The sequence below is a fragment of the Malus domestica genome, chromosome 04 (genome assembly GCF_042453785.1).
Source record: "Malus domestica chromosome 04, GDT2T_hap1".
Classification (NCBI taxonomy): Eukaryota; Viridiplantae; Streptophyta; class Magnoliopsida; order Rosales; family Rosaceae; genus Malus; species Malus domestica.
Window position 1 is genome coordinate 26145082 of NC_091664.1, and position 13443 is coordinate 26158524.

General features: G+C 37.4%; 2 protein-coding genes across 4 annotated transcripts; one reads left to right on the forward strand and one right to left on the reverse strand.

Annotated features, from left to right (window-relative positions):
* The first annotated feature begins 4945 nt into the window (after positions 1-4945).
* Positions 4946-8675, forward strand: LOC103435921 (uncharacterized). Its single transcript, XM_029089733.2, has 12 exons — positions 4946-5431; positions 5576-5617; positions 5714-5776; positions 5892-5954; positions 6070-6132; positions 6286-6348; positions 6530-6592; positions 6705-6767; positions 6968-7027; positions 7297-7434; positions 7717-7812; positions 7963-8675. Exons 1-12 carry the CDS (start codon positions 5180-5182, stop codon positions 8413-8415), a joined length of 1419 nt encoding a protein of 472 aa, XP_028945566.2. The 5' UTR covers positions 4946-5179; the 3' UTR covers positions 8416-8675.
* A 137-nt stretch (positions 8676-8812) lies between these two features.
* Positions 8813-12494, reverse strand: LOC139194914 (probable inactive receptor kinase At5g58300). Of its 3 annotated transcripts, none has more exons than XM_070819982.1 (3): positions 12192-12494; positions 9937-11273; positions 8813-9653 (listed from the first exon to the last, which is right to left on the reverse strand). In XM_070819982.1, the coding sequence occupies exons 2-3, from the start codon at positions 11198-11200 to the stop codon at positions 8998-9000; spliced, it is 1920 nt and encodes a 639-aa protein (XP_070676083.1). In that variant the 5' UTR covers positions 11201-11273; positions 12192-12494; the 3' UTR covers positions 8813-8997. The 3 variants fall into 3 exon arrangements, with proteins under 3 accessions (XP_070676083.1, XP_070676084.1, XP_070676085.1); XM_070819983.1 differs by having other exon boundaries at positions 11967-12437; XM_070819984.1 differs by having other exon boundaries at positions 11447-12383.
* Positions 12495-13443: the final 949 nt, after the last annotated feature.

Genomic DNA, 13443 nt, shown 5'->3' on the forward strand with positions numbered 1-13443 from the left:
CCCTCAATGTAAAACCTGTATACTTTCCCAGAAAATAACATAATAGCATAATATTTGTTCAAATCTCTCAAAACATTAATCTTTACCAAAATCCAGCAAGTATGCCATGCAATAATGTCAATGACAGAATATGAATGCATCAATATAACAGGTGACATAACGAATCAACTGGAGACCTTGTAGTTGGTCTTGTACAGTTAATTCTATAGCTCACTATCCAATCCAGTCGGAGTCACCACGGTGACCTGTACGGCGCTACTCTGCACATAAGTCGGAACTACCTAATGTAGTCTGTACGACAAAAATGGTGAAATAATAGGCTCTAGTGCTTCTCTCATGTCTGCGCGCATAATCTAAGGTCACCTACCAGTCGGAACCACCTTTAGTGATCTGTACGACTAGCATGTCGGAACACTCTCATGGTCTGTACGACATGCACCTACTTGGATCCAAGGTGAGCGTGCGGTGCGGTGCGGTGAATACTATAAGCACTAACACTAGGGGTGCAGGTTATGAGCTCTCAACACAATTCACATCATCAATAATTCACATAAATAACATAAAACTCACCTGATACTTACTTGTGCGTCCACAGCACCAATTCACATATATATATGCATCAAATATCAATTCATATAATTCACAATATGCATGCATGGCATTTTAAAACATACTTTCATTTAAATTCAATTTCTGGGAAAATCAATAGTATATAGGTATAAACAGAAAATACTGCCCACTCACTGGTAAGTCGATGGGTTGTAACCCCCGTGATGTCCCTGGATGCGCTCGTCCTCGGGATAGGTGTCACCTATATGCGAAACAACTATAAAAACGTTAATTAAAGCACATAACCGACAATTCGAAATAACTTCTCATACGGTGCTCAGTTTGGGTATATGAATATACCACAGTGACATACTCGACGTCACGAACGTCGACATATTTTTAGAAAAAAATTTGGGCTTGTCACGTGCCCCCACGCTCGTCTCCTACCTTGGGCTCGCCGGACTGGTTTTTCCGGTGGCCGAAAAACTGGAGATTTTTCAATCTCCTTGTTCTTCGTCATTTCTCAACCAATTTCTTCGTATTTTATATCAATTTGAAGCCCTCAACATGTAGAATCACGTTAGACTAATTTAAGGCTTTAAAAATAATGAAATCTCACCTGAAAATTTCCAAGAAAACCGGCCAACTTTGAACTCAATGATCCCGACGTCCAAAATCTTCAAACTAAGCACTCCGAGCTTCCTTAGGACCTCACTAAGCTCACTATAAGCTTAGAATTTCCTGAAATCCAACAATTCATGTGCATGAACAGTGATCTCAAAATGGGTTTCGGATTTCACGTGATATCGAGGGTTCCAAGTTCTAAAAATTGCACCAATGAACTCACAAGCTTGCAAGGATTCACAAATTTACCTTTTTGACGTCGATCCGTGAAGGTTGGAGGGTTTTGGTGCCTCGTCCGTACGAGTCGAGAGGGAGAGAGGAAGAACTGAGAAGGGGAGAGAGATAGAGGGCACGGGGAAAGGGACAGGGTGTCCCGTGTGTGTGTGTGTGGTCCCTCAAAAAATTTCCACTCTTTAATTCCCTAACCACACAAATATACACATATCCTTTAATCAAATTCCAATTTTTCCAAAACTTAGGGAAGAATATATATTATTCATAATATGTCACACCCATACCTTAGTAACCGCCAGGGCAGTTTTGTCGTTTCACAACCTCGAGAATAGAATCTCAGGACGGGCTGTGACAGCAACACAGCCTATTGATAAGTCCTTAATTTTAGGTCTTTTTTAAATTGACATGAGAAATACAAAAATTTATAAGAAAACTAATAAAAAGATATTGAAAACTTTGAGTTTTAACGATAAGGACAAAATAAAGGGTAAAGTGAATAGTATCCTGATTGACTTTTTAATGTAAAAATTTAGTTTTTCGTTAAGGTGGACAATAACATGAGATTTTCCTTAAAGTTCCCAAAATATATATTATGATGTGTGTATCTAGAGAATAGTTGGTTCAAAGTGAATTTTCTCTAGATATCCAAACATAAATATTAGAAACCAAAAATGCGTCTTAATGAAAAAACACACTTAATGTCACGGAATTTAAACAAAATGTTGTATTAATACCAGCAAACTAATTATAAAATACAAATCTTCCCAAAAAAGAAAAGAATCAAACTAGAAGAAGTACGCTAGGGATGAAACAAATCTCTCATTTAAAAATTCAAATTAAAAATGGGAAATTTTATTTAAACCCATTTAATCTCTTTTTACATTCAACTTAAATTTTAAATGTTAATTGTCCATTTTATCCTATTGCATAATTACTATTAAGTACAAAATGAAATTAATAATAAAACTCAAATTTATCAATAAACCAAAACACTATAATTAAACTCTGCAATCACTCTTTGTTTATCATACGTTCATTCTAACTAAAACCCTAATAGGTCTCATAGAGAAAAATAAGTTTTTTTTATTGATGGATGATGATTTTGAAGTTTTGAATCATCCGACCAAGGTATGACTCAATTTATGACTTTTTTGTTCGTTTGATTACAATTTATGAATTGGCATCTGTGTTCTTTAGTTTTGTAATCTCATTCGTTAATACAAGTATCAATTCAAATTTTCTACAGTGATTTACAAATAACATCTCATTTTATTTTCATTGCTACCAAATATCACAATAGTTTGCCTAACAGGGCATAATTGCCCTTTTACTTGGGGAATTACCATTACAAACACGCCCAACGGCATTACTCATTGCTACCAAATATCACAGTAGTAACTCACTCAGAAATTCTTGTTCCCTATCTGGGTTTGTGTTAAATATTCTAAGTTTTGGAGCAAGTAAATGTTAAAAAACATTACAGCAAATTGGCAGAGGAGGAACAAAACGTCCAGATGATGGCATCAATGCTTGAGGATCAACTCCAGTTCCAATCAGTACATATCTGATTTCCTTGTGCAATGCAACAGAATGAATCTGCATTACAGATCTTATGAAAGCTTAATTTTTGTTCTTTTAATTAGCTTTGCAGAGCAGAGCATAACAGGGACAAAGACCAACAATCACTGATGTTCAATGGATGTAGAAATAAATTCACATATTGAATTGGGTTTATGGGGTATATTAGGTATTAAATTTGGGTTTAAGGAGATATTAATAGTTTAGTTAAAAATCAAATAGGTACAAATAGTAAGTTGAGTGTATAAATAGGTTAGATGAGTTTAAATAAAATTTCTCATTAAAAATAGTAGTGGCCTAATTAATCGGACTTACGGTTACTTAGTACTACAGTCTAATGATATTCTTCTTCATTAGTAAGTAACCAAAGATGAATTTGAACCACGTAACTAACCCATTGTGAAGGTGAGTCCTTCCCCTCCCCGCCTCTTATGGTGTGTTTACTAATCGGGAGTGGGAAGGAGAGAAACGGAATTGAATTCCTCCCGAAGTATTCTGTCGTTTACTAGCAATTGGGGAATCAGATTTTATGTGGGGTCCACCCAATTTCAGGAGTTCAATTCCGGATTTCCCCGAAATTGGATTACCTCTGTAGAGGTGGTAATTGAATTATGGGTAGATGGCTCCATCACGAATCAAAGTTTTCTACCCAAAATACCCATGTATATTCCTAAAACAACTCCTACCTTCATCGATCACTCATCTCTATATTTGTTTCCTTCACAGCACAGACCAACCCACCTTCACAATCTGAAACGATGTCGTAGCACTGAACAACGAATGCTGCGATTTGGAACAACGAATGCTGCGATTTGGAACAACGATCGCCTGGGGTTTGAAACGACGTCACAACAATGAACATGATCTGGAACAACGAACGCCCAAATCCTCAAGGAAATTGCGATTTGCAAACCCAACAGAAGAGAAGGAAGAACTTTTATCACTTTCACCCTGAATTGGATTATTTTTTTTCTTCTATTGATGGGATGGGTTATGGCTTCGTGGTTCCATTTGAGATTGGATGGTGGGGTGTGGATACTGCGTACTGGGGAAAGAAAGGGGTTGCAGACAAAGACTGGGGAAAGATAGGGAGAAGAGAAAGAAGGAAGTAAAACTTTATTTTAGTTTGCTTGAGATGAAGGGGCTGGGAAAAAAAAGGCTAAGGGGATAAAGGGGCTAAGAAAAAAAGGGCTACGGGGATAAAGGGGCTGGGAAAAAAGGCTTGAGATGAAAGGGGAGAACTGGTTTTGGAAATAAAGATGTTATAATTTTTTTTGGAAATAATGATCTCATAAAAAGCTTTGTTTATGGATATATTTAATTAGATAAACTTAATTTTTAATAATTATAGCATAAAAATAATTTATTTTAGACAAGGGCAATTTAGTAATCAAGTTAGTTTTTAATAATTATTGCATAAAAATAATTTAGTTTCTTCTACTCCTTGACATTATGCAACAAAATATATCCTTGAAGAGTTAAGGCTGAAAATGCTCCAACAATTTCTTTCCATGCCCTTGTAGCTCATTAAGCATAATATCATGCTCATTTACATTATGCACAATTCCATACATATGCCGAAGAGAAAAAAAGTACAACTTGAGCGAGAAAATTTAGATATTAAAGTTAATACTTAAATTTATAAAAAAAATAAACAAAATCATTTTAGTTATGAAATAAAAAAGCAATTTAATTTTTTCTTACTATTATATACTATATCAAATGTTATTAAAAAAAGTACATAAAATATTTGATTTGAGATAAGGGCATTTTAGTAATCATACTGGTTTATATTCCGATTCTACTGAATTAGTAAACAGCTTTATGGAATTGTATTCCAATTCCGGACAGTTTTAGTAAACAACTTCAACAGGAATCTGATTCTGATTCCACCTCATTTCAATTCCTCCTCAATCCAATTCCTTATCAATTTAATTACGAATTTGTAAACGCATCAGTATCGATTAAAATAATAAGAAAACGCAAAAAAAGTACCACAAATTAGAAAAGTAACGCAAGAAAGCCCTTCCTGGCATCCTCCCTAAAGACGAAACAAAATCCGATCGAGAAAAATCTCAGTGAAGGAAAAATCCAACAGCAACAAGTCGGATCCGGATTCGGGTCTGTCGGTACGATCCGATTTCATTCTCGGGTGGCGGCAGGGAAAGAGGCGGAGCATTTTGTGAGCCTAACAATGGAGGACGATAAGAAGAAGAAGAAGAGGAACAAGAAGAAGAAGAACAAGCAGGGCGAGGCCACCGACGATGTTCCTGTTGCCGGAAACGGACAAGTGTCCCAGGCCGCAGGAGATGTTCATACCGATGATGCCCCCGCCGTCGGCGGTGGCCAAGTTTCAGAGGCCGGTGGCGGTGCTCGTTCCGATGCTGAGCTAGATGGAGACGGAGATGTGAATGGGAAGAGGCATGAGGGCAATGGCACGGAATCTGTAAGCTTCAATTGCATTAATTTACTAGTCAGGATAAGCGATTGATAGTTATCTATTACGCATTTGAATTTGAATTGGATCAATCACCAGCTACATTGTGGTTTGTGAATTTATGTTATTTGAATTAGTTTTTATTTTGTGCAGAGATTATTAGCTGAATCTAAGAAAAATTGGCTCCAAAAAGAGGTTAGTGTGAACATTGATTACCTCAGAACAGAATTTATATTCAATTGTGATGCGAAAGTTTTCGTCTTGAACACAAAATAACCCTAGTTTTTACAGGCTGCATTAGAAGAAACAATCAAACAATTGCAAACCGAAAAGGACGTAGACATACAGAAAGAGGTAATATAATGTGAATTTCAACTTTGAGAATAATATTGGACCAAATATTAGGGTACATTTATCGTAATTTACAGGATTTAAAGTTTAAACTTTTGATGTTATTTCATATTTTCAGGTTACATTAGAGGATACTATTAAACGATTATGGAATGAGAAGGATTCGCGTATACAGAAAGAGGTAATAGATTAACTTTTGATTTAAGATGCTGGACCGAGAGAGCGGTTGAAACCTTTTCTTGTCTGGCATGGTTCTTTTTGACCATTCCTTTTGGCTTTGTGTATGATTTATTCAGCCAACGTTGGAAGATACAATAAAGCAATTGCGGGATGAAAAGGATTCACATTTACAGAAAGAGGTAATGTCACCTAAATTTACTTGGGGTAATTAGCTGACAAAGAGTTAGTCCATATATGTGTTTACAATTGTGCTCTATCACACTTCATAGTGCAATTGTTTGCTTATTCTGCATGTATTTTCAAGACTCTGTGCTTAATCGGATGATATACAGGCTGGTCTACAGATGGAAAATGATCAATTACAGAGCGAAAAAGTTTTGTGGCTTCAGAAAGAGGTGATTTGAGTTGCATCATATCGTTCTTTTAAACTATGTTCATCATTCAATGCAAGTGCACCTCTACGTTTTTACTTCTCCAGAATGCACATAATCATGATTTTTTAGTGTTTGGTACACCGTTATTATAAACAAGATTGCAAACTAGAGGAATTGGTTGTTAATTCTGTGTTTGTTGCAGGTTGGATTAGAGGAGAGAATTGGTTGGTTAGTAGATGAAAACGGCACTTTGCATTCGGAAAAGGTTAGAGCCGCTCTTGTTTATTGTAACCCCATAACTAATAATCAGTTGGCCTCCCTTGATTGCCTTCACTCCTGTTTTGCAAGCATAAAACTTACCCTACATTGTTCCCCAGGCAAGCTTACAAGAAAAGATTAAACATCTAGACGGAGATAGAGAGACTTGGATTCTAAAGGAGGTACTCAAATACCCTAATAACTACTGTAAATTGTAGATGAGGAATATTGGGCAATTCTTGGAATATTGTGCTGAATTCATTGTTATTTGCACCTGAAAAATACATCATCGTAGTTTCATCTTCTGAAACTCTTTTGTTACTTAATCTTTATTTTTTCATTTTATATCAGAGACTTAGTTTGTCCTTATCGGCTCTTACAGGATTCATTTAAAGAAACAATAGCAACTCTGAATGATGATATTACTAGATTACGAGCACAGGTATGTAGCTTAATTGACCCAACCAATCTGCTTGATGGATTCAATGAAATTGTTTTTTGATCTACAAGGTGTCAACATGCATAACTACTTGATTGAGTACGGAGGAGTTTTACTGTTGCTTTGCTTTCTTAGATCCTGTATGATAGGTTTGAATCGAGTCAGACTCTCTTCCTTGTTGCATATGCTCATCCTAATTCCTGTTCACAAGTAGTTCACATAACATCTTTATATTTTCTTCTGATATGGAAATTAAAACCAAAGCTGGGCAGGTATCAGAATTGGAGCAATCCAGGAATAATCTTGTACAAGAAAATCAACAGCTGATGGAAAACATTTCTAGTTTGCAGTTGCAAATTAAGAATCTTGAGAGTGTCTCCTCTACTCCATCATCAGACGACCTTTCAAAGGTTTGCTCCCATTTGCTTATCTGATGACGGAATTTTATAGGTAGCTTTATGTACAATTAGGGTACTAAGTTTGTGGGAGTGTTTTATGTTTCCCGGAGAATGAATTCTTACAATGGTGTTTGGAACTTTTATTAACTACTACGAGTGATAAATCTATCAGTTTTACTGAGAATTTTTTTAAAAAATAAATAAAAAATCTGACAAACGTCTCTTTTTCTATTATTGATATCTTGACATACTATTTGTCAAAGGACAAAAATATATCTGATTCTGTTAATGTAGCATGCTTCGGAACGTGAGGAATTGAACTCTCAGGTTGAAGCAGCATGTTCACTGGTTGAGAAATTAGTTGCAGAAAATGCAGAGCTTGTTGAGAAGGTGAAGGGCTGCTCCCCTCCTTTGGTTTTTTATAGGAGTAACATGTACAGTTGTGTTATACATCGAGACACCTGTGATCAAGTTTTAGCTATTACTATAAGATTTTGATGGGCTGACTATTTGTCTGATATATCTATTGCTCTATCCTAGGTGAATGAGTTGTACGGTGAACTTGACCGACAGAGCCCAACAGTTGAACTCACTTCAACAGCTTCAACAGCAGAGTCTAATACAACAGTTGTTCCTCCTGAAACTGTCAGTGTCATCGATCCCAGATCCAATGAGGATATGTCAACATCAGACCAGAAGCTTGATTCCCCAAAAGATGTTCCAATCAAACAGGAGATGCATAGTAATGGTAACGTGGATTCTGAACATGCTGCTTTAGTTCCAGAGTTGCCAGTATCTGATGAAATTAGTGAAATTGTGCAAATTCCGTTGGATGAGAATGAAGTTGGGAACCTAGAGGTGTCTTTCGAGGATGACAAAAATGCTGCTGTGCCACTTATAGAAGCTCCCCTGATCGGTGCTCCTTTCCGGTTAATGTCATATGTTGCTAGATATGTTAGCGGTGCTGACTTGGTTAACAAGGGTTCTACTTGACTCTAGTTATTAGCTTTCTACCTAGTCATGAGCAGCGGCATAACTTCCTGATATGTTTGTCGACGTTACCGTTCTTTTAGAGGTCGGGCCTTTGTTATGGCCATTTACATTGTTAAAGCATCAAAAAATGTAACTTCTGTTGAAGAAATACTTGTAAGCTGTGGGATTTCAGGGCTTCGCTCCTCTTTTTATGGATCTTTACCCTGTTTTTTCACAGCAGGTCTGCATGTTTTTGGCAATAGAAGTCTCATTTCAGTTGACGGAATTTCGTCGGTTAATCGCTTGCCATGATGATCCACGCCGGAGATGATTTATGAACTAGGGTTTAACACGTCGATCATGGACAAACGGCAAATTTCGGAAACAAACCGTTACGCTCGTCTTCCTTAACGAACAATTTTCAGAACAAGCAAATCATGTTTACAATTAATAAGTACATCACTTAATCGTTTGGAACAATGTTAAAAAGGGCTAAGCTTTTACAAAGGAACACTACAAAGAATCACACAATTGCTGATATATGACAATTTTGAGAAGGATTCATGTATTTGCTCATTCGGGCGTGTGCTGATTTTCTGATGGTTACGGCAAGGCTGGCCCTTCCGGGGTGATTGGGGTCTCGATGTTTGAGTCCTTGGACTTGTTGTCATCTGATGATGGCCGGTTCTCAGAATCTGGTGGCCGGATTTCCTCGATCATCCTAACAACTTCCTCCATAGTAGGTCTCATGTCCGGCACCCTTGCCACGCAAGTCATTGCGATTTGAAGCATTTGTACCAACTCTTCTTCGATATTTTGATACTTCATTAGCTCCACGTCAAACACCTCGGCTGTCCATTCCTCTCGAACAACAGACTGGACCCACCTTGGAAGATCAACGACGTCATCACGCCCTGATGATTGTACTGGTGCTTTGCCTGTCAGCATCTCAAGGAGCATAACACCAAAACTATAAACGTCGGATTTTTGAAAGGACTTCTTAGTTTCGATCACCTCAGGAGCTCGGTAGCCCACGCTTCTGGAAGGGATAGTTGTGAGGTTCATGAGAAGAGCTAGGCCGAAATCAGAGATGCTGCCATAGAGGTCCTGGGTGAGGAGGACATTGGAGGACTTGATGTTGCCATGGATGAATTTCCCTCCACTTGCAGAATGGATGTGGGCAAGGCCCTTGGCACATCCAAGGGAGATCTTTAATCTGGTTTCCCAGTCTGGTAGATGCTGTCCACTTTCCCTGTTTCCTGTAATATTGGATAAGCGCGAGAATTCATTTCTGAGGGAAAATTCATACGTTTATCTGCAAAGCGTATTATTACTACAGTTCCGAGAACAATTAGAGCAATACTTCATGGTGTGAGAAGTAAGTTGCTAGTCTAAATGCAAAAGCTTTACAATAAACGTTGCATGTCCTCCATCAAAGTTTATTGTAAAGCTTCATTTGAGGATATTATACAAGTTTGCTTCAAAGATTAGTATCATACGAGAGAAGTAAAAAGAGAAAGAGCAAGATGAAAAGGGGCATACCATGTAATAATGCTGAGAAGCTACCAGATGGAATGTAGTCATAAACCAGGAGTTTCTCATCTTTGGAGTAATAATAAGCTCGAAGAGGAACAACGTTTGGGTGCTGACTAATCCTCCCTGCATTCTCCATTTGCTGTTCGAACTCTCTTTTCCCGACCACCACTTCTTTAATCCTTTTCACCACCACTGTCGTTCCCTCCTCCAGGATGGCCTTATAAGTAGTCCCATAACTCCCCTTTCCTAGAACCTCAGCTGAAGCTCTTAGTAAATCCTCAAGATCGAAATTGTAAGAGCAGCCTTCGAAGAAAACCAGCTTGTTCTTCTCTGCCTCTTGTACCCCACTTCCAAAGTCCTCCTTTGGCTGCTCGTTCCTTCCGCCTTTTGTTTTCACTACAGCACTGCCTTCGCTGTCTTTTTTCTTCAAACAGCATAGCACGATCACCAGAACTGAGAGAAACAACACTGCAAAACCCCCACTTGCAATGGCAATGATAGCTCCTATACTAAGTTTCTTCTTTGATACATTTTTTGGTTTCAAGGGGACTGTTGGTGGAAGATTGGGGGATGGAGACGGTGAGGGAGTGATCGAAGTACAATGGTTTAGTGGGGGCCCACATAACTCCAAGTTTCCTTCAAAGGAAGATGTGGGGAATTTTTGGAGGGTAGGAGGAATCGAACCATTTAGTTGGTTGTGGCTCAAATTCAAATGCATAAGCATTGTTGTGTTGATATCAGGTATAGATCCCGTTAAGGAATTGCTTTGGAGGTACAGTCCATTAAGACGCGTTAAATTTTGAACTGTGGCTGGAATGTTGCCGGTGAAGGAGTTGGACGACAAATCAAGAAAGGTGAGATTGGGAGGCAGAGAAGAGGGAATCTTACCTGTAAGATTATTGTTTTGAAGGTATATGTAGTGTAAGGAAGGAAGGGAGAAAATATCAGATGGCACATTCCCACTGAGGCGGTTAGACCGAAGGCTAAGGATCATGAGGGCATCGAGCTTGCCAAGAGTGTTTGCTGGAATTGGACCATACAGTCCAACGCCTGGGAGTCGGACGGTGAGCACACGGGTGCCATCCAAGGTACAAGTGATGCCTGCCCAAGACTTGCAGACCGGGTTAGCAGGATCCCAGTTAACCTTTCGGCCATGAGGAACAGCAGAAATAAAGTCGAGAAGGGCTTGTTTGTCTGAATTGATGTCAGCTATAGTTCGGCAAAGGAAAAGGAAGAGAATTACCGCGCCACAAAATAAATGTGGCTTCATCTAGTATTGTTTGCTCAGAAATCCGTTAGCGATTCAGACTATGAGAGCACACTCAGCAATCTTTCTTCTTCCCCTGAAAAATACACAAAGGTTTCAGAATGGTGCTCTTAATGATTTCTACAGCTTGCAACTAGTGAACGATTGTGGCGAGTATTATCTTAAAAACAATTCCAAGAAATCAACTTCCACATCTTTCGATCAGTGCGAGCATATAGGAAATGGTAAAGACATATAATTTGTTCATACAGAGTTGAAATCGGGAGGGCCACATTTTCGGCCTACCACTCCTCCGAATATTTGTGTAAAACGTGTAAGTTCAAGACATGCAGAGCATCAAGAAAGCATTCAACTCAACATCATTTCAAAGACAAACTTATCAGTAAGAAATTTAACAAAAGAATAGAAAACAAAAAGCGAAAGCATAAATCTTTTCTCGCTAAAGAGAAAGCAAAAGGCTTAAAGCATGCCAGACAGAATCCTGAAAGAATACCTTTTCAGCTTTTATAATTTTTGCTCAATGGAATACAGGATTTCAAGTTCAACCACCAAGTCCTTGATGAGAAATACGTGCAAAAAGAAACTGTGCAGAGGTCTAATAAAACTCATGTCATAACAATGAAACGAAAAGTTTCACATGCCGAAACTGAAACACACACAACAATTTTCTTCCAACATTAATTCATTCTGGAAATCGAATTTGGCTTCCTAAATTTTCTCACCAACCAAACAGAAAGAGCTGGAAAAAGTAAATCTGTGAAATTCTCACCAATGGAGCTCAAATTGTCCTAATTTTCCACAATACGAACTTCCCAAAACCTAAAATTTGATTCTAGACGAACCCCTCGATTCCAAAACCCCAGCTTGACCAGAAAGACACCAAATTTAGCACTAAATTCTCCACACAAAAAAAATCAGCAATGGCGGCAGAAAGAGCTAAACAAATTAAAAAGAAAACCCCAGAAAAATTAAAGACTGGGAAAACAAGACTCACCATTGAAGCCGCAGCTGGAAATGTGGAGGCTTGGAGAAGTGAGAGAGAGAGAGTGTTCAATGTTCTTGGTGGGTGAGCTTTAGCGGCATTCCTTCAAGAAGACGCAGGGAAAAAAGATTAAAAGATTAAAGGAGTGAAAAACAAGAAGGTGCGTTCTGACTCCTGAGATTCGCCAGCAATGTGTTTGTGTGTATAGTGAAGAACGTTCCTCCTCAGCGCAACTCTCGAAGTACGAAGGCCTCAACTGTCAAGTCTCAAGCAGTCACCCAATAAATGCACATTTCTCATTTCTTTGAATTAGTTGCGTTTCACCCCTTATATTTACTAGAAAATTAATATAAAAAAAAAAACCCTCACAAAACCATTTTTTATTCAGAAACTTTTAAACAATTTTCTTTATCATTAAGATCACTTTATTTTATTATTAAATACTTTTTTTTTTTAACTCAAAACCATCATGAAATTGATCCGGGTTTAAAATTTCTTTGATGCGGTTGATATTTTCATAGAAATACCCAAAAAGTTAGAAAAAACATATGGAAATGGAGGTTAAGCCTAAACTTCACCTCATATCGGAGAAAATCTTATTAGACTAGAATCGATACATATAGTCGATATTTCTGATATATCAGTTAAATATCAGAGAAACTCTTATATTTCGTCCAAACCAATGTTTGACAATCTTTAAGGTTTCATTTTAAATTTCCATCCAAAGCAACTAATATCGATATCGATATTTAATGTATTCGTCTATATTTCTACAAATTTGCATATTAATATTTTAAAATTGAATTTGACTTTGCTTTTTGTCCTTATATTATAAAAAGTCCTTTATAATAATAAAGTTGTCTAATTTTTTTTAATTAAAAAATTATGTTGTGAGGTACTTTTTATTAGTTCTTTCTTTAACTGAAAGTGATATATGTACTACGAGTGTATTGAAATCTTTAGAACTCGTTTGCAAAGGGTTTAAAGCGATTTCCTAACAATTGAAAGTGTTTTTAAATATGTTTGATAGAAAAAATTAAAGGTGTTTAAGGATTGGAGAAGTGGTTTCTAGAGAATGAATGATTTTTAAGTGTTTTTCTAGAAAGAACTTGAAATCTTAATAAAAAGTTTGACGTATTTTTAACAAGAGCTTTTGTAATCAGAAATATTTGCTGTGTAAATTGTACAAAAAGGATACCAATAATTTCGAAGTACTTCTTGAAGAATCTCGAACACTTTTTAAGTGCTTTTAACAACCTATAAA